Source organism: Balaenoptera ricei, chromosome 9 (assembly GCF_028023285.1).
Source record: "Balaenoptera ricei isolate mBalRic1 chromosome 9, mBalRic1.hap2, whole genome shotgun sequence".
NCBI classification, from domain to species: Eukaryota; Metazoa; Chordata; class Mammalia; order Artiodactyla; family Balaenopteridae; genus Balaenoptera; species Balaenoptera ricei.
Genome location: NC_082647.1, coordinates 95,927,206 through 95,951,675, shown reverse-complemented (window position 1 = coordinate 95,951,675; position 24,470 = coordinate 95,927,206). Strand labels below are relative to the sequence as shown.

The following is a 24,470-nucleotide window of genomic DNA, read 5'->3' as shown; positions in this document are numbered from 1 at the left end:
AAATAAAGCCATTTATCTAAAATTGAAGAATGTGTATGGCTGAAATTATAAAGTTTGAAAGAGGCAGAACGTATTGCAGTGGACTAGTAACTCTTCAGATGACCAAAATTCTCTGTCAGCAATTGTAAATTTTGTTTTCCATCTAGGGGAAACAGTTTTTAAGATGGGAACACTTGTTTGCTTACACGTTAAATTTTTAAAATCTATGTTAGACATCTTTTTTTTTTCCCCAAAGATGGTTATAGCAGCAGTACAACCCATTTTGTCATATTGTCTTGTAGAAATATGTGATAATTAACAATAGAGATCCTTCTGAAACTTTCTTAAATCTCATAACCAATCATGATTATAAAAATACATGAGTTTAGAAGCAGAGAGGTTAAGAGGTAGATTGATGCTGACCTTTGCATTAGCACAGTTACAGATGAGCAGAAAGGGCCAGAGGTCTAATAGCGCTATCGTGCATAATATATCAGGGTGTACCTCCTTATTATTCACAGCTGGAGCCCTGAGGAAACAAGTTCACGGTAACCACACACCAGAAAGGTGAGAACAGGACGTGAGGATTAACCTTTATTGACTGCCTACCACGTGCACAGTTACCATACCAAGGAATTCATGTATCATCCCTTATAAGTTACCATGAAGCTCTGACCTTCTTGAGAGGCTCAGGGAAGTTGTCACTGACTTGAATTCTCGTGGATTTTTAAGTGATGGAACCGGTATTCACACCTAACCCACAGGCTTTCTACCAGAAAACTGCATGTTGTTTGGAGCTGGACTTTTATCCTCGCTTTCCAGCCCTAGACATTTCATTTTGTTGTTCTTTAGTAAATTCTCCCAAGACGCCAAGGGTGGGGGAGAGGGGGAGTGGTGGTGGGGTCAGAGATAGGAACCACTTTCCCAGCATCCACTTTGTCTTTCCTTATTTTTCTTTCTTGTCTTTATAAATTTATAATTAATTTCAGTAGCCGTGCGCATGGTGCCCAACTGAAAAAGTATGAAAGGAGTATAAGGAATTTTTGAAAAGTTAATTCCTCTCCCTGACCATCAGTCATTGAGCTCCTTTTCCTGGAGGAGAGCCATTATTGTCAGTTTCTTGTTGCTCTCACCAGAAACAGTCTGTTAACATGAGGTGCATGCATTGTACTATATCTGTAAAACAAATGGTATGTGCCATACACAAATGCACTGCACCTTTGTATTTATCGTTGACATATCTTTCCATATTAGTACATAGAGGACAGCCTCTTTATTTTCGTGAAACAACTTTATTGAAAGATAATTCACGTACCATAAAACTTAAAATGTGCAATTCAAAGATGTTTCAGTCTACTCACAGAATTTTGCAACCATCACCAACCATCTAATTTTAGAACATTTTCATCACCCCCAAAAGAAATTCTGTACACTTGAGTAGTTACCTCCATTTCTTCCCACCCCCTCAGCCATAAGCGGCCACTAACCTACTTTCTCTCTATTCTGGGAATTACATATAAATGGAATCATATAATATGATCTTTAGTGACTAGCTTTTTTGATTTACCATAACGTTTTCAAGGATCATCCATGTTGTAACATCTATCAGTACTTCCATTACTTTTTATTGTTGAGTAATATTCTATTATATTACTGTTTTGTTTTATTTATCCATTCATCAATTAATGGACATTAGATTGTTTCTGCTTTGGGGTAGTACGAATCATGAGGCTAAGAACATTTATGTGCAAGTTTTTATTTTTGATGCATGTTTTAGCTTCTCTTGTGTATATATCTAGGAGTGGAACTGCTGGGTCATATGGTAACTGTTTAATCTTTCAAGAAACTGCTTCTAGTTTTTCAAATGTTTTTCAAAATGAGTACATCATTTTCATTTCTTATAAACAGTCTGTGAGGGTTCTAATTTTTGCATATTTTTGCCATCACTTGTCAGTATCTGTCTTTTTGATTATTGCCATCCTAGTAGGTGTGAATTCGTGGTTCATCGTGGTTTTGATTTTTGTTTTTCCGATGGCTAATGATGAACATCTTTTCTAGGAGTTTTAAACAGTTTTAGCTCTTAACATCTGGGTCTTTGATCTACTGTGAGTTAATTTTTGTGTGTAGTGTGAGTTAGGTAGGAGTCCTACTTTATTCTTTTGCATGTGGGTATTCATTTATCTCATCACCTCTTGTTTAAAAACGCTATTCTTTCCTTATTGAATGGTCTTGGCACCTTTGTTGAAAAATCATTTGATGGTAATGTGAGTGTTTATTTCTGGACTCTCAATTCCACACTCTGATTACTGTACCTTTGTAGTAAGTTTTGAAATCAAGAAGCATGAGTCTTCCAGTATTGTTCTTTCTCAGTATTGGTTTGGCTCTCTGGGTCATTGCATTTCCATATGAATTTTAGGAATGGCTTATCAATTTCTGCAAAGAAGCCAACTGGTATTTTGATAGGCGTTGAATTGAATCTGTAGATCAGTTTGGGGCATATTGTCATCTTAACAGAATTAAGTCTTAAATCCATTCACGTGGGATGTGTTTCTGTTTATTTAGATCTTCTTTAATTTCTTTCAGTAATCTTTTTTAGTTTTGATAGTATATATTTTGAACTTCTTTTGTTAAATTTATTCCTATGTACAGTTGACCCTTAACACGGGTTTGAACTACTTGGGTCCACTTATATGTGGATTTTTTTTAATAGTATGTACTACAGTACTACACAGTCCACAGATAGTTGACTCTGTGTATATGGAGGAACCACACACACAGAAGGCCAGCTATTAAGTTGTACTTCGATTTTCAGCCGTGCCCCAACCCTCTAATTGTTCAATGTTTAACTGTATTTTATTCTTTCTTTTTCCATGGAAAGCAGAAAAATAATTTATTCTAAAAGATGTCAGAAATAAGAAATTCATCCTGAAAATATACTTTGGTATAATCCTGGTGAGACAAATTTTTCCCTCTGAACGTGTTCTCCTACTGACTGCCCCACTGGAGTCTTATTGCCTTGTAACAGTTTTTAAACATTATGCTGATTCCCATGTTGTGAGCAGGCAGGAGCCATCTTCAAATCCACAGGTTCCAAGGAGAGAGTAACATTATTTCTCAGAAGAACAGCAGTTCCTATCTCAGAAGAGTACATAAACATTTTATGGAGGCAGCATAGTTTAGGTTAAATAGGTACATCATTCATCAAAGTGTAAGAAAGGTGACCAGAAAAAATACTGCACTGTAGAATAAGGCATTCAAATGTGGTGGGAACATTTAAGGCAGTTGATGGCTAAAACGGGTGAGTTAAGGAAGGTGGTCTGGGTATGGAGGTGATTTTGCATCTAGAGGCGTTCTCTTTGTGGCCTCAGTGACTGAGCACTGGCGAGCAGGTCTTCTTCCTCAAGGCCAGTGATGCTTGAGGTACCAGATGGTTTCATTTTTCAACTGTGGTCCAAAGAGAGGGTTGAGTTGGGCCAGAATTGCAATCAGCCAAAAGAGATAGCAGCAAACGGAACAGGTCACCAACATGGTGATGCTTACTTCCCGGTTGGGACCCTTAGAGACGAACCAGGGCACCAGGAAGCCGACGAAGCCCCAGAACACGCGCATCACGATGAGAGGCACCGCGAGGCTGGTATACGCCACGGTTGCCGCCGGAGCTCTGTGTTTTATTCTTTTTGATGCTATTGTGGATGGAATTTTCTGAATTTCATTTGCCTCATTTTTTATAGAAGAGTTATGTTGTATGCATGTGCCATAATCTATCATCATGTTATTAACAAGTCTCCCATTGATGGACGTTTAGGCCCCAATATATTGCTATTTGCAGACATTGTCACTGTGAGTATCAGGTGAATTCCAGTAAGGAGGTGTGCTGAGCTAGAGGATATTCAAATATTGGAATCATCTGTCAAATTAAAAATGAATATACTCTTCCTGTTTATAATTTTACGGCTAAAATTTCCAATGGTGGGCTGTATAAAAAAATGTTCCAAACTCTTTTCAGTTAATTTTATTTACTTATTAAAAGTAATGCTATGCTAGAGGAGGTTCATGTTGCGAAAGTGTTGCTTAGAGCAGCACTGCCCAGTAGAACTTTCTGTGATGATGGAAATGGTCTATTATCTGCACTGTTCAGTACCATAGTCACCAGCTGTATGTGGTCACGGCTGTTTGAGCCCTTAAAATGAGGCTAGAGTGACGGAAGAACTGAATCTTAAATTTTATTCTGTTTAATTTGGCTAGTGGCTATTGTGTCATATAATTATAGTTGCTTTTTGATTTAAATCTTGTGGAGGTGTGCAGAAGCCATGTTCAAAGTGGTACATCTTGCATTATTTCCTGAGTAGCATGAGGCAGTTGTTCTAGTTAAGTTTCATCAACGTACAGGTCTTAGTAAACAATTCTCCTCCCCCCCGCCTCGCCCTTTTTTTTTGTAGCAGCAGCTTACCCTGTACCCAGCTGGCTTCAGATTGCCTACAAACAGAGCCTTTTAGATAGAAACACACGGGTCCTTAGTTTGCTAGTTTTTATATGTATATCTCGTCCTAATGTAAAAAGGTAGGCTTATATGAGGTAAAACTTATATATTCTCCAAAATCTGTCTTTGAAATTTATGAATTTATCTTGGTGATTATGCTATGGGTCACTGCTTGCAGATCATGAACCAGGAAGGCTAGAATCTGTTGGTGGTTTGACTAACCTGGTATGTTAGCTCTTAACTAGGCCTTGCTCTTGTCTCTTTAACCCCTCAGTTCTCTTTGGCACTCTCACATGCTTGAAAAGGCATTGTTTACCAGCTGTTTACTCATGACCTCTGTTTCTATTTGCAGCCTAAACCTTTATTTTTTAACTATAGATTCTATATACCAAGCAGTCCACTGTATTTCTACAATGCTGGACATCCCACATGCCCCTCAAACTCTGATGAGCTGAAACAGAAGTAAGCTTTCACTGCAAACCATTCCTCTTCCTCCTGCTGTGTTCTCTCTCCAAATTAATGCTAACACTATCTTACTATCAGAAACCTAGGAGACAGATACCCACCTCCAGCAAATGAATTACTGAGTTCTGAGTTCAGGTTTTCATCATTTCCTCCTTGGACACCTCACTAGTTTCCCTGCTTCTGTCTTTTATCCTTTCTACCCATTCTGTATACCAATTTCATGTTTTTTGCAGAGAGCAACTCTCTGGTCCTAAAATTGTATTTCAGTGGCTCCTACTTGCCTTAAGGATAGAGCCCGAATTCCTCAGAACTGTAGATCATTCCTCTGTCAGCTGACTGCTGCTGAACCTCTTCCCTGTCTCCAGCCACACTAGGCTAGTTTAGGCCTTTGTGCCTCTCATCACCCTGTTCCTGGGCCTTGGCCACCCCCCTTCACCCCCTGTGCCTCATTGTGTTCTGTCTCTAAGATCACTCCCAGCATGTAGATGTTTCTGGCTCAGCCCTCTGCCACCTCCTCCTCTATAACAACACTTGGAGCAGTTATGTTCCCATATTCATGTGTTTACAGGCATTTCTCTAGAGCCCTCTTGCTAGACCATGCATCCCTCAGTGCTGGGCTCCTTTGTACCCCGGTACACGTCATGGTGCATGCTATACGCCAGGGATCCCCAACCCCCGGGCCACGGACTGATATCAGTTGGTGACCTGTTAGGAACCCGGCCGTACAGCAGGAGGTGAACGGCGGGCGAGTGAAGCCTCATCTGTATTTACAGCTGCTCCCCGTCACTCGCATTACCGCCTGAGCTCCGCCTCCTGTCAATTCAGTGGTGGCATTAACAGGAGCACGAACCCTACTGTGAACTGCGCATGTGAGGGATCTAGGTTGCGCGCTCCTTATGAGAATCTAATGCCTGATGATCTGAGGTGGAGCTGAGGCGGTGATGCTAGCACTGGGGAGCGGCTGCAAATACAGATTATCATTAGCAGAGAGGTTTGACTGCACAGAGACCATAATAAATCAACTGCTGGCAGACTCGTCTCAAAACCCTATCAGTGAGTGGCAAGTGACAAGCTGCATCTTACGGAGTAGACTGGACATAAGCCACACGCTTCAGGTGTCACTGTCTCCTGTCACCCCCAGGTGGGACCATCTAGTTGCAGGAAAACAAGCTCAGGGCTCCCACTGATTCTGCATTATGGTGAGTTGTATAATCATTTCATTATATAGTACAATGTAATAATAATAGAAGGAAAGTGCACAATAAACGTAATGGACTTGAATCATCCCGACCCCATCCCATGGAAAAATTGTCTTCCACGAAACTGGTCCCTGGTGTCAGAAAGGCTGGGGACCGCTGTTACATGCTATTCTGAGTATTTGTGGAATCAATGGATGCCATTTTTACACGCTTTTGGGCTCTGGATTAAACTTTTCTGTCTGCCTTTCTCTTCTTCAGTAGTAATAACGTGTGCTGCCAGGCCCCACACTGTTTTATGAAATATTAATAATACAGGTGGATGGGAAGTCTATAGCTCCGTCATATATATGTTGTTAGGTGGTCAAATAGTCAACTCGTTTGTTGTCTGAGGTGTAGTTTAGTTGGGAAGCAGGTGTGATTTACTTACATTTTCACTATGTTCAGTGTTCTAGAAGACAACACAGTCTTAGAATATAAGACCATGTAAAGTGTCTGGCTTGGAATTATGATTGTTTCTGTTAGAATTTGGGGAATAAGGTTTTGTTTTCCTTTCTTTTTTTTTTAACTTGCCTATGCCCCAAAGAGAATTGGCTGTCACATTCTTATTACCCAGCTTCTTAATTCCTCTGATCATTTCAATTATTTAAAAAACCCCAGATTTGGTTGAGGCCAAAATCTGATAATTTAAAGTGAACTACTCTATTACTTATTGAGAACTTGGCAGCTCTATTCATTTTCTATTACTGCACAAATTACCACACACTTAGCAGGTGAAAACAATACCTGTTTATTAGCTCACAGTTCTGTAGGTCAGAAGTTAGGGCTGCACAGGTGGCTGGTTTCTCACTGGACTGAAACCAGGCTGCTGGCCAAGGCTGCAGTTCTCGTTTGGGGATTGGAGTCCTCTTTTAAGATGGCTAGTTATTGGCAGAACTCTTCCTTGCACTGAAGTTCTTGTTATCCTTGTAGCTGTTGGCTGGGGACCACTCTCACTCCTAGAGGCCACCCGTAATTCCTTGCTCTGTGGCCCTAATGGGCAGTTCCTGACATGAATGTTTGCTTTTTTCCAGGCTAGCTCAAGCACGCCCCTGACTTTTTCTGTGACCAGCCAGAGAAAACCCTCACCTGTAAAAAGGGTCATGTGGTTAGGTTAGGCCCACCCAGTGTACCTGCCCTTTTGCTATATAACATAACATAATTACAAGAGTGATATCATATTCACAGGTCTACCCACACTCAGAGGAACAGGGAATTACACAGGGCAAGGGTCATTGGGGCTCATTTTAGAATTCTGCCTACCATAGCAGACACTTCACATTTAGGTTTGATTTATACAAAGTTTAGAAATTCTCTTTTCATTGGAGAGGAATACATGAAATCATTGTGGCTTTTTCCTCCCTAGCTGTGGGACTTTACCGAGTGCTACAGCAGCCAGCCTTTTTAGATGAGCTATTTTGAGAGAAAGTATATACTGATTGATTCTGTCCTTAAGTAGAAATGCCAGATTGCATGTTTCTCAGGCTGACAATTACCACCAAGAGAGGAAGAGTGAGAAGGAGGGTGGGAGGAAGAGAGTGAGTTTTAGATTTAGGCTGTCGACATAGGAGGAAAGAAAAAGAAATTTGACTTTATGTTAATGTCCCTAGAATACTACCTGAAGAAATTGGTTTGGGATTCCTTTTCTTTATGTTTTGGTTAAAGATTAACTGAATTAATTTCTTAAATGGTGTCAGTTGCCATTTAAGCTGATAACAAAGGAAAGTACTTCTTTTTCTGCCAAATGTGAAGTTTACTTGTTTTTCTCTGCTGGAATAGAAAAGAAATAGCAGCTGGAAGGAAATCAAAGAACTCCCATCTGGTTGCCATGGCAATTTAGAGCAGATGATGTACGCATTTTGCTGGGGTCGTTCAGTTTTTCCTCACTTTACTAATAGAGCAAATGTACATTAAAAATATAATATGAAGTCGATAAGCATGATAAAATAATCTTAGTATTCTAATATAATATTTAAAGAAAAATATTCTGTGTTTTTTTTTAACCTGCATTTTTATGATAGCCCTATTTGGAGTAATGATTAGAATATTTAGTTATGTTTTATGTAGGGCAAAATAAATATAGTTCTTCGTGAAAAATATGAATGACTAGTTGGAATTTTGCTTTCTAAATTTTTTATTCCAGTCACTGAGTTGGTACATTTTCTTATGTATACATACACGTTCTTAAATTACTAGTACCTTATATAAACTTCAGATGATTAGATAGACTCTCTCTACTTTTTACAGAACTACATGTTGTTCTTCACTGTGAATGTACTAGGCATTTGTAAAAGAGACCATGCATATAGATTGCTTAAATCTAAATGTAGATATTTCTGATTTTTCTTGGAAGCATATACTTTATTAAGGTATAAGGTGGATATTAAAAGGTATTATGTAGTCATATAGTTTTTTGCTTTTTAAAAAACGGCTTTTTGAGGTATAATTCAAATATCATACAACTTAGACATTTAAAGTATGCAGTTCAGTTTTTTTTAGTATATTCACATGGTTGTATAACCATCACCACATTAGAACATTTTCATGCCTCCTGAAGAATCCCCCGTATCTATTAACAGTCAATCTCCATTTCTCTTCTCTCTTCCCCTGCTCCCAACTCTAAGCAACCATTAATACACTCTACAAATTTCCCTATTCTGGACATTTTGATATAAAATGGCATCATTCAACATGTGTTCTTTTCTGACTCGTGTTTTTCATTTAGTGTAATGTTTTCAAGGGTCATCCTTTCTGTAGCATGTATTATCAGTACTTCATTTCTTTTTATTGCTGAATAATATTACATTGTAAGGATATACCACATTTTACTTATCCGTCTATCAGTTGATGCACATTTGGATTGTTGTTGCGTTTTATCTATTCTGAATAGCACTGCTCTGAACATTTTTACAAAAGATTTTGTGGGGTCAGATGTTTTCGTTTCTCTTGGGTATATACCTAGGAGTGGAATTGCTGGGTTTTATGGTAACTCTAAATTCAACGTTTTTCGGAACTACGATATTCCAAAACATCTGCGCTATATTATACTCCTGCTACAACGTATGATGGTTCCAATTTCTTCATTCTTGACAATACTTGTTGTTGCCTGGTGTTTTTTTAATATAACCATCCTATTGGACGTGAAGTAGTATCTCATTGTGGTTTTGACTTCCCTTTTCCAAATGACTAATGATGCTACACATCTTTTCATGTGCTTATTGGTCATTTGTATATCTTCTTTGGAGAAATGTCTGTTCTACTTCTTTTCTTTAATTTTAAAAATTTGTCTCTATCGTCGTGTTACAAATTTCTTTTTATATTCTAGATACAAGTTTCTTTAAAGCTGTATGATTTATAAATATATTCTTCCATTCTCTGGGTTATCTTTACTTTCTTGATGGTGCCCTTTGAAACACAAACGTTCTCAATTTTGTTCAAGTCCAGTCTTATCTTTTTTCTTCTATTGCTTATGCTTTTAGTATCATACCTAAGAAACATTGCCAAGCCTAAGGTAATCGAGATTTACTCATATTTTTTTCCTGCAAGTTATTTTTTAAAAATATTTTTATTTATTTATTTGGCTGCACTGGGTCTTAGTTGTGTCACACGGGATCTTTTAGTTGCGGCATGTGGGATCTTTTAGTTGCGACATGCACGCGGGATCTAGTTCCCTGACCAGGGATTGAACCTGGGCCCCTGCCTTGGGAGGGTGAAGTCTTAAGCACTGGACCACCAAGGGAAGTCCCAAGTTATTAATTTTGAGTTAATATTTATGTATTTGTGTGAGGTAGGGTTACAACATTTTTTTGTATGCAGATAGCCATTTGTCCCAGTACCATTTGTTGAAAGACTATTCTTTCACCATTTAGTAGTGTTGGCACTGTTGTTGAAAATATTTATGAGTTTTTCCCCCCACGGCTTATGTGCTTCTAGTAATTCTTTTTTTTTTTTTTTTTTTTTTTTCTGGCCACGCCGCATGGCTTGCAGGATCTTAGTTCCCTGACCAGGGATTGAACCCAGGCCACAGCAGTGACAGCGCCGAGTCCTAACCACTGGACCACCAGGGAACTCCCTATTAATTCTTATATGTAATAATTTTTTGGTTTGTTTTTTGAAATAACTTCTTGATGGTTTTCAATAGGATTAATGAAAGTTGTCTTTTTTTTTTTTAATCGCTTGATGTATTTCATGAGTATACACTTGGTAAGATCACCTCTTGATCTTTTAAACAGTTGAGATTTAACCAGGCTTTGAGGTGCTGTAGAAGCCACCAGAGACCACTTTGAAGAAGCCAGCCTTAAAGACAGTGTGGCATCATTCTCTCTTACGTACATCTGACCTAAGACAAATTTACTGTGTTTTTCCTGTGCGGTAGGCAGTAACAAGGCTGGATGGGATGAAAAAGAGTCAGTGATTGGACTGTAACATTTGGTAGTTACAGTGTACTTATCTTACTGTGATGAACTGGGTAATTTGAGAGTTGGTGATAATTGGTGTGAAGCAGGTTACTGGGAGAAACCTCAGAAAAAAATATTCACTGATGTGACCAGGAATCTCTGCCAGGACACTCCTCTGCTATTGTTGAATCTGAGGGTCTAGAGTGGTGCCATCTAATAGAAATGTAATGTGAGCCTCATTTGTAATTTAAAGTGTTCTAGTAGCCACATTTAAAAAAAAAGTAAAAAGCAGATGAATTTAATTTTAATAATTTATTATATCCAAAACATTATTATTTTAACATGTAATAAATATAAAATTATTAATAAAATATTTTACATTTTTATACTAAATCTTGGAAATTCAGTACATATTTTACACTTAGAACACATCTCAGTAAGGACTAGGCACATTTAAAGTGCTCAGCACCCACGTGGGGCCAGAGGACAGCAGAGTTCTAGATGTTTTGATGTGATAGCCAGTCAAGATATTACACCACCATTACTCAACCTCCTCTGTATTTCAAGGTACCCTGACTCATCCCTTTAACTTGATAGAACTGGCTTTGGGGGAGCTATCTGCCTGCCTGTTCAGCATGGCTCTCCCTGACACCAGAGGGTCTGAGAATTTTGTTAAGCAAGTGACGTGGCAGCTCATCAAGAGACACACATTATGATAAAGATACCCGAGCCTCTCAAACTAGAGAAAATGGGCATGTGAAAATTAGAATCTCTTCTCCCTTATCATAGATACAGTCTATTCCATTGAGGTAAAGGTATATGTAGCAAATGCCACCGATGAAGTGGTGCTCACATGGGCATCATTTTGCCACCACTGCCCCCCCCCCCCGATTTGTCAGTGTCTGGGCATAGGTTTTTTTTTGGTGATGATTAAAAAAATTTTTATTGGAGTATAGTTGATTTACAATGTTGTGTTAGTTTCAGGTGTACAGCAAAGTGAATCAGTTATACATATACATATATCCAGTGTTGGTTTTTTTAAAGATTCTTGTCCCATGTAGGCCATTACAGAGTATTGAGTAGAGTTCCCTGTGCTATACAGCAGGTCCTTATTAGTTATCTATTTTATATATAGCAGTACGTATATTGTCAATCCCAATCTCCTGATTTATCCCCCGCCCCGTTCATCCCCTGGTAACCATAAGTTTTCTACATTTGTGAGTCTACTACTATTTTGTAAATAAGTTCATTTGTACCCTTTTTTTTTTTAGATTCCACATATAAACAATATCATATATTTGTCTTTCTCTGTCTGACTTACTTCACTTAGTATGATAATCTCTAGGTCCACCCATGTTGCTGGCATTAATTCATTCTTTTTTATGGCTGAGTAATATTCCATTGTATATATGTACCACATCTTCTTTATCCATTCCTCTGTTGATGGACATTTAGGTTGCTTTGTCTCTGGACATGTCTATGATGATCACAACTGACATGTAGTGGCTGGAGGCCAGGCTGACAGCGTTCTACAACGTACGAAACAGCACCCACAGCCATGAGTTTCCTGGCCCAAGTATCAGTGGTGTCGAGCGTAGCAGCGCCCTGCACCAGTGGAACAAGATCTTCCAGTCCTTCCCTTTTCATTAGTTGTTACATAGTCTCCACAGGGAATATGTGTTGTTGTTTTTTGGGTTTTTTTTTTTTTTTAATTTAGAGAATCTCTTCATTTTTTCATATAAAATTTCTTAGGAAGAAATAGTCAACTTGAAAGTATTTGTGGTTGAGCAAATTTGTCAAATAGATAGATTCCACCCCCAGGAATGGGTCATGTAAATCTTTTCTCTAACCTCTTCCCTTTGGGGAAGCATTGAAACTGGTGCAGTTCCTCTCCTACCTCCCCTTCCTCAGACCTCTTTTCCCTAGGACCATTTTACTTTCAGTAAAGGCATGTCTATTAAAAAGAAAATGAGCACTTGCAAGGCTGCCAGAAAGATGACTGCACTTCCATAAGGTCTCTTGGGATTTTTTTGGAGGTCCTGGCAGTGATGTTGGTGTTTGGTTGTGATGACTCCCTTTCAGTACTCCGTCATGAGGCACGGTTAATTCAGAATGTTGTCACCACCATTGTCCTAATGTCTGTTACCTAGGGAGCTGTAACTTTGAGCCTCCATAAATTCTAGCTAGTAGAAATCAATACAAGTCATTTTCAGATTATAAACATTCTTTAGTTGTCCTGCCAAAGGTAATCATACTTGCCAGTGTTGACCTGTAAGGTTACCTGTGGGGTGTGATCCCCACCCCATCCTCATGACTGCTGGTGTTTCTACTGCCTTCCTTCGTTTGCTGTGGCACTTTGAGTTTTTGGTGGCAACCCACATAAATGAGCTGTAACTACCTTAGGCTGAAGGCAGCGTGCTAAAGGCTATTTGGGGGCTCCTAGATTTGGCAAGAATTTAGAGGTTCAGCTTAGAAAGGGGCAGCTCCTCTGGCCCTGCCTCTTACTAGCAGCTAGGATAGTTTGCACCCTGTGATGGCTGACCTTGTCAAGCAAGGTTCCAGGGCTCTGTGCCCTAGGCTGTACCACAGCGAGGAGAGAGGACTGGAGCCAGCCTTTCATTGTGCAGGGAGTAGCAGTGTTCCAAAACATGCTTTTAGAAAGGGAACATCAGTACTGGGCAGGCCAAAAAAAATGGCCGTTATCTACCACATCAGTGGCTGTGAGGTTCCCCTTGCTCCCCAGACTAGGGGCCCTCTTTTCATCCCACTGAAACTGCCTCTGGGGAACAGTCCATCAGCCGAACCCCCTTGCGCCTACCACTCGGTATCTTTTCCCTCCCCACTTTTTAATCTGTAGAGCTATGGCCAGCTCAGGGAGAGCGGTGGTGGTCCTGTTGTTAGGGCAGCTTGCAGCTCAAGAGGGGTTCTGCATCCAGTTGAGACTTTTGGTTCAAGATTCCCCATTGGGATGTGGCTAGAAGGAGCAGTTAAATTTTATAAGTGAAAGCTTGATTTTATAGAATTGCATTATGAATGCTTTACTTCTAAGCAAATGTATTTAATATGTCCTGAGTTATTCTAGATATCTGAAGGGTTTACATCTGTAACCTCTTAAGTTGTTTATTTGTTTTTAGTATTATAGGTTTTCCTATCTTTTGTAAAAGAGTATACTAAACATTTAGCCTTTTTGTAACAATTAGAAATAACCTTTGGAAGTCTTGCATTGATGTACGGATTGTATTTGTATTTGACTGCAGTGGATGTTTTCTTTGTTTAATTTCCAGTTTGGGACAGCGTTCTTGTCTTGCTAAGCAAGGTGTACATTACAGTATACATTAGTTGGCTTTTATGAGTTATCCAGGAAACCTAACCGCATTCCTACTGTTTCTATGGGGAAAGGAATTCTGATTTTAAAATGATGGAAAATAAGCCCTTTTTTTAAAGTCCAGGGTTGCTTTCCTCTGTCTTTTTCTAATCTCTGGGGGATGTGTTCTAACTACTAAGGCTGTGTATCGTGGGGAGATAACTCTTATTTCACTTACAATTCATAATATTATCAAGACTTAAGAAATAATGACACTTGGAGTGAAAATAGGCCTGCAGCAATATTCCTTGGTTAATAAGGGTAGTCACCCCCCCCCGCCCCCCACTTGTGTTTTGAAACATTACTTGAATTCAGCTAAAGTGGATGAAGCAACATTAATCAGCATCTCTTCTTAGTGTGTGACAAGTTTTATTTTTTCCCACATTAAGAAACTCTCAAGTGTATTCATAATGCAGGGTTTACTTCTGAGTAAACAGAAATTGTCCTTCCTCTGTTTCAGGCCGGAGCCTCAACAGAAAGCTCCCTTGGTTCCTCCACCCCCGCCCCCTCCACCGCCACCGCCTCTGGCAGACCCTGCGCCCCCGGAGCCAGAGGAGGAGATCCTGGGGTCAGACGATGAGGAGCAGGAGGACCCCGCAGACTACTGCAAAGGTGACGCGCCTGCCCTCCCCACCGGGAGAGGACGAGGGGGGTTAATGACACAGACTCCTTGGTCTTTATTAAATTAGCCGCTTGGTGTCCATATCGTTAAAAATTTTTAGATCATTAAGTGTAGAATGCTACCTGAAAATATAAGAGATATCAGAAGGAAAATTTGTAAGAGAAGGAAAATAAATACATGTGTGCGTACATATGTTGGGTACTTTCAAGAGGATTTAAATCTGCTGGTAGAATTAAAAAGATGGTATAAAGCAGGACTATTAAAGATAAAAACATAGTAAACCATCTGCGAAGAGCACAGACAGTAGAGGGTACGAAGCCCCTACGGGAGGAGCCAATTAAACTGCTTGCTGTTCACTACATTGGATTTGAGCTTCTTGGCTGCTAAGACTAATAAGGAACTGTTCCTTTCTCTTCTCAGCATTGAGTTACATAGTATTTATTGTCTGTGGAAAGAAAGTCTGTCCATTTGTTTCCTGGTGTTGTACTCAACGAAAAAGACAGTTTGTGGGTTCTGCCATTGTGACGTAGTGGATTATGTTTTCAGCTATGATTTCACGGAATACATAGAAATTATTCAAGTGGAGTATTCGTGTATTGACGTTTCGTAAAGACCAAGAGCATATAGCTAAACTCCTAAAAGGCAAGCATGTTGTGTGATGAGTATTGAAAACAGTTTGATCCAGACCCCATACTCTGTGTAGACTGGATCCCAAGAATCTAGGAGAAAGGAAAGGCAGTCCATTTGCTGCCTCTTCTTACTCACTTGGACTTTAATTCCCTCTAATAGAAAAGTATCACAATCTGAATTCTTAGCTTCTGAACAGTTGATGAGACATTTATCTGCTACAAATTAAGGAAAATGTAAATCAGATTCTATACGGCTTAAGAATAGATGGCAGGAGATGCACACATGTTCAGGCCATAAAGCATTAATGACTCTTTGGCTCTGTTGTATCTTAGTATCAATTTATCTAGTGATTGCAGGCCCTTTGTGTGTTGGTTAAGGAACAATGTACTTTTTAGTTACGAGTAAGCAAAAGTTAACATTCTGCTCTGAAAAGTTTAAGAATCACGCTCTAACGTGATTTTTCCATAGGTGTAGATTTCTACACATAGAATCATGTTTTCCTTAGAAAATGGAATGTTGATCTTTAGCATTTGTTTGAGTAGTGATTATGACCCCAAAGGTAAAGATCTATGCCTTTTAATATGGAAAAGAAGATGTTTTCCATCCTCCTTCTTAATCTGCATTTCTTCGTTTGAAAATGAAGTTATTTGAAGAGGAAATGCGGACAACTGTCTTGATTTTGCTGCTTAGGCCAAAACATTACGTTGGTGTGAAGGAACTGTTCTCTTCAGGTCATAGGCTCCCCACTGCTGGAATGAGAATATTTGCCTCACACCTGGCTCTTTTGTGGTATAGACCATAACAGGTGTTTAAGATAACTGACAAATGCTTTCAAGGAGCCCATGGAGTTGATTGGGAATGTCTGGGAAAAGAAATGCCCCCACCCCCCCAATAGAATAGATAACTTTCCCACTGGAAAGGGTTGAATTTAAGTTACCAACACGATGCTTTATCACCCCTGAGTACTTTAGTATGTTTTGCCTACAATCAAGTACGTTCTCCTATGTTAACCACAATACAACTATCAAGATCAGGAAGTTAATGTTGATATACTTCTACCATTCAGTCCTCAGACTCCATTCAAGTTTTGCCAGTTGCCCAGTATTGTTATTTTTGTGAAACCGATCCATTGAAGAACCATATTGCATTTTGTTTTCTTCTTCCCTTAGTCTGGAACAGTTCCTTAGTCTTTTCTGGGCTTTTATGGCTTTGACATTTTTGAAGATGCAGGCCAATTATTTTGTATAATGTTTTCTCAATTTGGAATACCAAAATAGTGTTGTTCTCTGAGAAGTGTTCTTCTCATTGAATCCTATCAGATGGTACATGGTTTTGATTTATACCAGTACAGTTGATGTCAATCACTTGTTCAGGTTGGTGTCTGCCAGATAGCTCTACTGTAAAGTTACTCTTTACCCCCTGGTAATTAATAAACATTTTGTTGAGAGTTACTTTGAACCTTTGTAAATATTCTTTTTTCAAGAAATTTACTTCCTTCTTCCTCTTCTTTCTTTCTCTCCCTCTATTCTACCTAACCCTCCCTCCCATCCATCTGTCTGTGTATCTCAGATGTACTCATTCATAGATTTCCTTTTTACTCAGTGGGTTATAATCATTTACTCTCCTTATTTGTTTTGATGCTTAGATTTTCCCAACCTGGCCATTAGGAGCCCCTTCAGGTTGATTCTCTGTCCTTTTGAAAAGTTCATATCATTCTTTTTTGTTCTACACATTATTTTTTCACAGTATATATTAGAAGTCACTCTGTATCAGTACGTATAAAGCTGTGTCATTTGTTTTATTTATTATTATTTTTTTAGTTTAGCATAAATGTAAACGCTTATTTTTTTAACTTAATTAAAATTTTGTTTTACAATTTTAAAGGTTACTTTCCATTTACAGTTATTACAAAATATTGGCTATATTCCCCATGTTGCGTACAGTACATCCTCAAGCCTGTCTTACACCCAGTAGTTTATACCTCCCACTCCTCCACCCCTGTATTGCCCTTACCCCCCTCCCCACTGGTGGTAACCATTAGTTTGTTCTCTATATCTGTGAGTCTGCTTCTTTTTTGTTCACTAGTTTTAGTTTGTTGTAATTTTTAGATTCCTCATATAAGTGATATCGTACAGTATTTCTCTTTCTCTGACTTATTTCACTTAGCACAGTGCCCTACAAGTCCATCCATGTTGCTGCAAATTTGATTCTTTTTAATGGCTGAGTTGTATTCCGCTGTGTGTGTGTGTGTGTGTGTGTGTGTGTGTGTGTGTGTACCTTGTCTTCTTTATCCATTCTTCTGTTGATGGGAAAAGTCCCTATCATTCTTTTTTTTTAAATTTTATTTATTTATTTTTGGCTGCGTTGGGTCTTCGTTGCTGTGCACGGGCTTTCTCTAGTTGTGGTGAGCAGGGGCTACTCTTCGTTGTGGTGCGCAGGCTTCTCGTTGCAGTGGCTTCTCTTGTTGTGGAGCACGGGCTCTAGGCACGCAGGCTTCAGTAGTTGTGGCACACGGGCTCAGTAGTTGTGGCTCACAGGCTCTAGAGCACAGGCTCAGTAGTTGTGGCATACGGATGGCTTAGTTGCTCCACAGCATGTGGGATCTTCCCAGATCAGGGCTCGAACCTGTGTCCCCTGCATTGGCAGGCGGATTCTAAACCACTGCGCCACCAGGGAAGCCCCCCTATCATTCTTTAAATCCTTTCTTACTTTCAAATAAGATGTTCCTCATATACACTATTGATACTATGTATAAAATAGATTACTAACGAGAACATGCTGTATAGCAGCAGTCCCCAACCTATTTGGCACCAGGGACCAGTTTAATTGAAGATAATTTTTCCACGGACCGGGGGTGGGGTGGGGGGATGGTTCGGCGGTAATGCGAGTGATGGGGAGTGGCAGATGAAGCTTAGCTTGCCCGCCCGCCACTCAACTCCTGCTGTGCGGCCCGGTTCCTAACACGCTGTGGACCGGTACCAGTCGGCGGCTTAGGGGTTGGGGACCCCTGCTGTATAGCACAGGGAACTCTACTTAATGCACTGTGGTGACCTAAATGGGAAGGAAATCCAAAAAAGAGGGGATATATGCATAGCTGATTCATTTTGCTGTATAGTAGAAACTAACACAACATTGCATAGCAACTGTACTCCAATAAAAATTAATCAAAAAAAAAAAAAAAAAAGATGTTCCCAGTTCATCTTGTATTATCTGTATGCCAGCCCTGGAATCAGCTCTCTCCACAAAGATCCCTGGTTTCTTTTAAAGAAGAACAGTATTTAGAAAACAAGATCTGGGCATTAGATGAGATCATTACTATTGGGGTGTCACTGCTTCTAGGTCTCTTAGCACAGAGCTAAGGACACACACACTTCCTTTGTGTATATATTTCTAAATATTTATTTCTGTTTTTATTTATGCATATATTAAAATCCATGAGTTTAATATATCTCATTTCCACTGTAATGCTGGGGGATTCAGCTCAGTTTTATCCTTACCATATCTATAGTTTCTTTCTTTGGCAGTAAGAGACTAGGCTGTCATTATCCTCATTATGTTTACTGACTAGATTAATTTCCTTGTATGTCACTGCCGTTTTGGACATGTCTCCCCTCTCCTCAACACCTAGCCTGTCCTTAGACGTCCTTTGTTGCTTGGCAGTACCTAAGGGCTGTGGAGTGAGTTCAGGAAGAGGGAAGAGGAGGGCTGCCTTTCACAGTCTAAGGGTATGTTTTGCTTAGTCTGTGGAGGTGGCTTGTCTCTCTTCTGTCACTTCACGTCTCCGCTTGTTTCCTTTGACTTCATTCTTGGAGAACCTCTGCCTCACCAGGCAGTTCTTAATAGTCCTGAAATAAAATAAAACATCAACAGAAACAAAATATACCACATCTTCTCTCTCTCTCTTTACAAAAGACATTTTTGTTCATCATAGGAGTTATAGGTGTTTTGGGGGTCGGAGTGTGGAAGGTCACCTGGAATCCCATCACCTACCTTTAGCTGCAATAAGCATTTGGGTTCCTGCAATTCTGAATCATTCATGATGAACCAAATTGTATCTTAACTTTTTACCTTCTTTTTACCTCTTTACCTTTTCAAGTCTTTCCTTATTCAAAGCTTGTGAAACTTAACTCCTTTTTAACAAAAAGGCCACTATTTAAAGTTCTGATATTGCTAATGCATTATTCTTTGCTCCTTTCTATTGTACTTGGCAGTCTCTGCGGCCTGGGAGTCTTCTTTTCCTTTCTTCACAGCTAGCATGTTCCTACCCACGAGTCCAGGGGGCGGAATATGGACTTTGGAGTCTGAAAGAGCTGGGTTCAAAATCTGGCCCTGTTGCTTTCCATTTCTGTATCTTCAGACAAGTTACCTTTGCTCTAGGCTTTATTAGTTTCTTCATCTATAATATCATCTCTCCATATAATAGAATATATAACAGCACCTATCAATGATGATTTTTTGAGGAATAAAATGAGACACATATGTGCAGTAGGGCATACTGCCTGATACATAGAAGATTCTTAAGAAATACGAATTTTATTTTCCTTAGTTCTGTTTTTGTTCCATCATTCTCTTCTCGGGTGTGTCCCCGTCTGTACTTTTGTGCTGACCCCCTTAGCGGTCTTAACTGCCTCGCTTGTGGTACGCGTGTTTCTCTGGCCTCTGCAGACAGAGTGGTCAGCACTGCTTCTCTCTCTCCTTGTTCTTCTGTGTTACCTCTGGTCAGTTGTCTGGGGCAGGAACTGTAGCAGCAGGCTCTGTGGTTTATTCCGACTTTTTCTTCCAAGCCCAGAGTATAACAAGGGTCAGGCACAGGGTCAGCCTGTAAGCAAACAGTTCTAGGAGGCCCCTGTGTAATATTGTACTTGCTTGCTTTTTTAAGCTGAAAGCCTCTTCATCAGGGCAAAACCTCCTCCTCTGGGGAGGTTTTAGTCTAATGTGGGTTTTCAGAGTGTGACCTGTACCACCTGCATCAGAACGTTTCTAGGCTGGACTCTTAAGTCGAATTGGAATCCTTGGGAGTGGGACCCGGCCTCCAAGTATTTAACAGGTTCATCCAGTGATTTTTCTGCACATTGAAGCTAAGGATGGCTCACCTGAGGCATGTACCATTCCTCTAAAACTCCAAATCTGTGACTAAGAGAAGTGACCCTTGCCTTCACTTCACACTGTGTGACTGATTTGCTGTGTAAGGGGAATTACTGCTTTGAACTACCTGTGTTCTAAAATTTCCCCAGAATGCTCAGCACGTATTTACTCCAAGGACGAGTAAATGGTGAAAGTAGGAACATCGCTTTGGTGTATCATGCTTGCCTGCACTGACTGACTCCTTGGAGATCCTGTTTTGTGGCTCTCCTAAATCATTTTTAGGTAAGTTGGCACCTTGTATTCAGTTTATCACTTGCATCGTTTTTGGAGACATCGATTTCAACATAGTTGTGGTCTGACTTGGTACTGAAACGTGTCATTTCCTTATGCCTTCTTTAAATCCCTATCACATCTTATTTAGGCCTCTTCCTTTATCACCCACAGTAGTCTCCACTCCCCACCCCCGTAGCACTCATCATGATGTGTGATTATACATTTATTTTTGCGTTTGTTTCTGAGCTCCTTCTCCTCAGTCTGAAAGATTTCCTGTGGTCAAGGGCTGTATGTTTTGTTAATCCCACTGCATTTGAACCATCTACTGTGCAGTAAGTATTTCTGGTTGGGTGAAGAAATTGTCTCTGGTGTTAAGCTTCAACTAAGGGCAGGACAGCACTGGTGTTACCTGTGTATCTGAGAAGGCGTGTCAGGGTGAGGAGGTTGACATGCCATGAAGGACACACAAATCAGAGTACAGACCCTTTATTTCTGCTTTAAATTTTCTTAAAATCATCCACAGTGCCCCCGAGCTCTTCTGTGGGAATTTGGGAATATCTTCTTCAAAACATAGGGTAAACAATATGAATGCTTGCACACTAGAAAAATGTCAAATGGCTTCCTTATACACAAATTGCCTTTACCCTTGTGTGTTCACTTTCCATTTGTGAAAAGTTTGCACAGGTTGAATTTTACTAAGTCTCAAAATTTAATGTTGGTGGTTTAATTTCTTATTGGTCTTCTTTCTCTGCCCAGAATCTATGACTTATGACTATTTTATAGCTTCAGGTTTTTTGTTTGTTTTTTTTTTTAAGAAGAAAAAGCAGTATACATTACACGAAGTTGCCTTAGAAATGGTGTCATGTAGCTCAAATATTTTATGAAAATGTAGTCTTTTTAATTTTTTTTTTTACAGTAGGTCCCTGTTGGTTGTCTGTTTTATTTTATTAATTAATTGATTAATTTATTTATTTAAGGTTTTTGTTTTTTTTTTTTTTTGATGTGGACCATTTTTCAAGTCTTTACTGAATTTGTTACAATATTGCTTCTGCTTTATGTTTTGGTTTTTTGGCCCCGAGGCATGTGGGATCTTAGCTCCCTGACCAGGTATTGAACTTGCATCCCCTGCATTGGAAGGCGAAGTGTTAACCACTGGACCGCCAGGGAAGTCCCTGGTTGTCTATTTTAAATATAGCAGTGTGTACGTGACAATCCCAAACTCCCAATCTATCCCCACCGCCCCCCTTCTCCCCTGGTAACCATAAATTCATTTTCTAAGTCTGTGAGTCTGTTTCTGTTTTGAAAATAAGTTCATTTGCATCTTTTTTTTTTAGATTCCACATATAAGCGACATCATTTATTTGTCTTTCTCTGTCTGACTTACATCACTTAGTACGATAATCTCCAGGTCCATCCAGAAATGTGGTCTTTAGTTTCTGTTCTTTTTGAGATAAGTAAAAGATAACCTTTATTCATTCACAGTTCTCTTCCTTAAAACCACTAATTCTGCATGAATACTTAATTCACCACGGTTGTATGCATTTTTAAAAATTAGTAGGCTTAATTTGGCTTACTTGAAGCCTTGAGAAGAGACTCTGCTTAACTATATGAAGACGGTAGTATGCCCTTGAATTTATTACATGAGGCTTCATTGCATTCCTTTCGTGGAGACTGAGGCAATTCCAACACCTGTCAGGCCCCTTGCTGTGAATCACTACTGACATGGGTATTTATTGATCACTAAGCTTTAGTTAGCCTAACAATTGAATTCTTTGAGGCTTTCCTATTTGTAAAGTGTTGTGTTTTACTACAGGGGTTGTAAAGATAAATGAGAAACAATCTGTATTTTCTAGGAGTTCATGGCCTTATAGACTTTGCCAGTAGAATATAAGCTCCTTCACAGCAGAGCCTTGCCTGTCTTGTTGCTTCCTGCTCCTCACTAGAACCAAGATAGAACAATCTGGCCTGTTGACTATGGAATGAATGAATGAATGGACTAGATTAAGAAGCTACTTAAGCGCCTTTCTTCACCTTTTTTGTATGGTTAACTAATTATAAGAGGAGAAAAAGGAAAATTGGTGAGGATATGAAGGGAATGAAGTTGTATTTGGTTAGAGGTAAAAGAAGAGACTTTATAGAAAATGTAAAGGGGCCCTTGCCAGTTAAAAAGAATTGGACTTTATTGATGGGGGTGGGCATTTCTCTGGCCAAATCCTGGAGCCTGGGAGAGGTGTCTCTGAGAAGCTTTTGTTTTCCTACAAAATGGGCAACCTATAGATTAGGTTGAAGAGTAATTTGGCAGCATCATGTAGAGGATAAATATGAGGATGAGAAATTTATACGTGAAGTAAATTAAAACATCATCTAGAAATACGTTTTTTTAAAAACCTGAAGGAAGGCAGAATAGAAAAAGAACCCTTGGGAGTTCCCTGGCGTTCTAGTGGGTATGATTTGGCGCTTTCACTGCCGAGGGTGCAGGTTCAATCCCTGGTCAGGGAACTGAGATCCCACAAGATTACACAGGTTGAATTTTACTAAGTCTCAAAATTTAATGTTGGCCATTAAAAGGCAAAAGAACCTTTGTGGTATGATCAGCTCTCTTTTTAAAATTGTATTTAGGGTGAAAGAGCTATACCAAAATGTCAGCAGTAAGGTGTGAAGTTGGTGTGGAGGTTTCTTCTTTTCTGTATACTTTTATGTCTAGTTGTTGTAGCACCATTTGTTGAAAAGACACTTCTTTCCCTATGGAATTGCCTGGTGCCTTTGTAAATAAATTCACTGTATGTATTAGGGTCTATTTATGGACTCTTTTCTGTTCCATTCCACTTTTGGTCTGTTGGTGCTCTTATTCCACACTGCCTTGATTTGTGTAGCTTTATATAGTAAGTCTTGAACTGGGTAGTGGATGCCCTCCAACTTTGTGCTTCTCTTCCAGAATGGGTTTTGACTTGTCTAGTTCCTTTGTATTTATGTATAATGTCAGCCTCAGCTTATAAATACAAATATTTTAGACATGTGTTTAGTAGTATTGATCTTCTAATCCATTGTAGAGGAGCAAAATTTGCCATCCCTGAAGTCTCTTTGGCATGTGGATTATTTCCAGCTGAAAAGGCCCAAAAGACTCAGGAAGAAACTTTGACTTTCCCCCAAATGCCTAAAAGAACTTAGATAGAGGGCATGTTCCCTGACAGGAATAGAACTGTCATCAGAGGTGTCTGCAAAGAATGTGGGCTAGGTGTCATGGGGGAGTCAGCAGAGCCTAGAAATCAGAGTCCGCTCTGTGGCTCTGTGTCTGTGTCACAGCCATTTACCAAGTATTTGCTTTTCCATCTCCATGTGAATGGCTTTCCTTCCCTTTGAAGTCCCAAATCACTACCCACGACATCCTGAAGATGGTATTTAAGATGAGGGCTTTGGTCGTTTTGGAGAGTTACTCAGTTTTCCTGGGCCTCTCCTGTATATACACGTCATTAAACTGTTGTTTGATTTTCTCCTTTTAACCTGTCAATTTAATTCTTAGACCAGCTAGAACAACCTAGAAAGGTAGAGGAAATTTCTTCCTCCCAGGCACCACTAACATCTCTGTGTCCATTTATTACCAAATTGGTCAGCTGGACTCACGCCAGGGTTCTAGCCCAGGCTGAGACCCCTGGTCTCGTCCAGAGAGGTTCTTTTTCCATCAGTTTCATGCAGCTGTAATGAAACCCTTGCTGAGACTGGAACAGCACACACTTTATTCAATGGCCAAAGAAAGGAGAAGCAGGAACTTAGTTCACAAATTAACTTCTCAAGCCAATCCGAGTGGAGACACCAAATCTATAGGCGGGTTGAGGTAAAATGGAGGGATTTGGATAGAGTGAGAGGAATGTTCATGAGTTATCAGAGAACAGGAGTATGGTTTGGACCTGGAACTGATGCAGCTCTCCTCTTCAGTCCTTGT

The 24,470-nt window shown here is 39.7% G+C and overlaps 2 protein-coding genes and 1 non-coding gene across 6 annotated transcripts in view; 1 reads left to right on the top strand and 2 right to left on the bottom strand.

Annotated features, from left to right (window-relative positions):
* Positions 1-24,470, top strand: part of SRPK2 (SRSF protein kinase 2) — a 231,003-nt gene that overhangs the window by 142,729 nt on the left and 63,804 nt on the right. For all 4 annotated transcript variants that reach the window (XM_059934136.1, XM_059934135.1, XM_059934137.1 and 1 more), the window contains one exon: positions 14,381-14,532. In XM_059934136.1, the coding sequence (XP_059790119.1) occupies positions 14,381-14,532 (152 nt within the window). The remainder of the gene's footprint in view (positions 1-14,380; positions 14,533-24,470) is intronic.
* LOC132372196 (V-type proton ATPase subunit e 1-like) lies at positions 3,334-5,685 on the bottom strand. Its single transcript, XM_059934371.1, has 2 exons — positions 5,553-5,685; positions 3,334-3,662 (listed from the first exon to the last, which is right to left on the bottom strand). The coding sequence occupies exons 1-2, from the start codon at positions 5,683-5,685 to the stop codon at positions 3,379-3,381; spliced, it is 417 nt and encodes a 138-aa protein (XP_059790354.1). The 3' UTR covers positions 3,334-3,378.
* TRNAD-GUC (transfer RNA aspartic acid (anticodon GUC)) lies at positions 10,155-10,226 on the bottom strand. Its single transcript has one exon. It is a non-coding gene; the product is annotated as a tRNA-Asp (tRNA).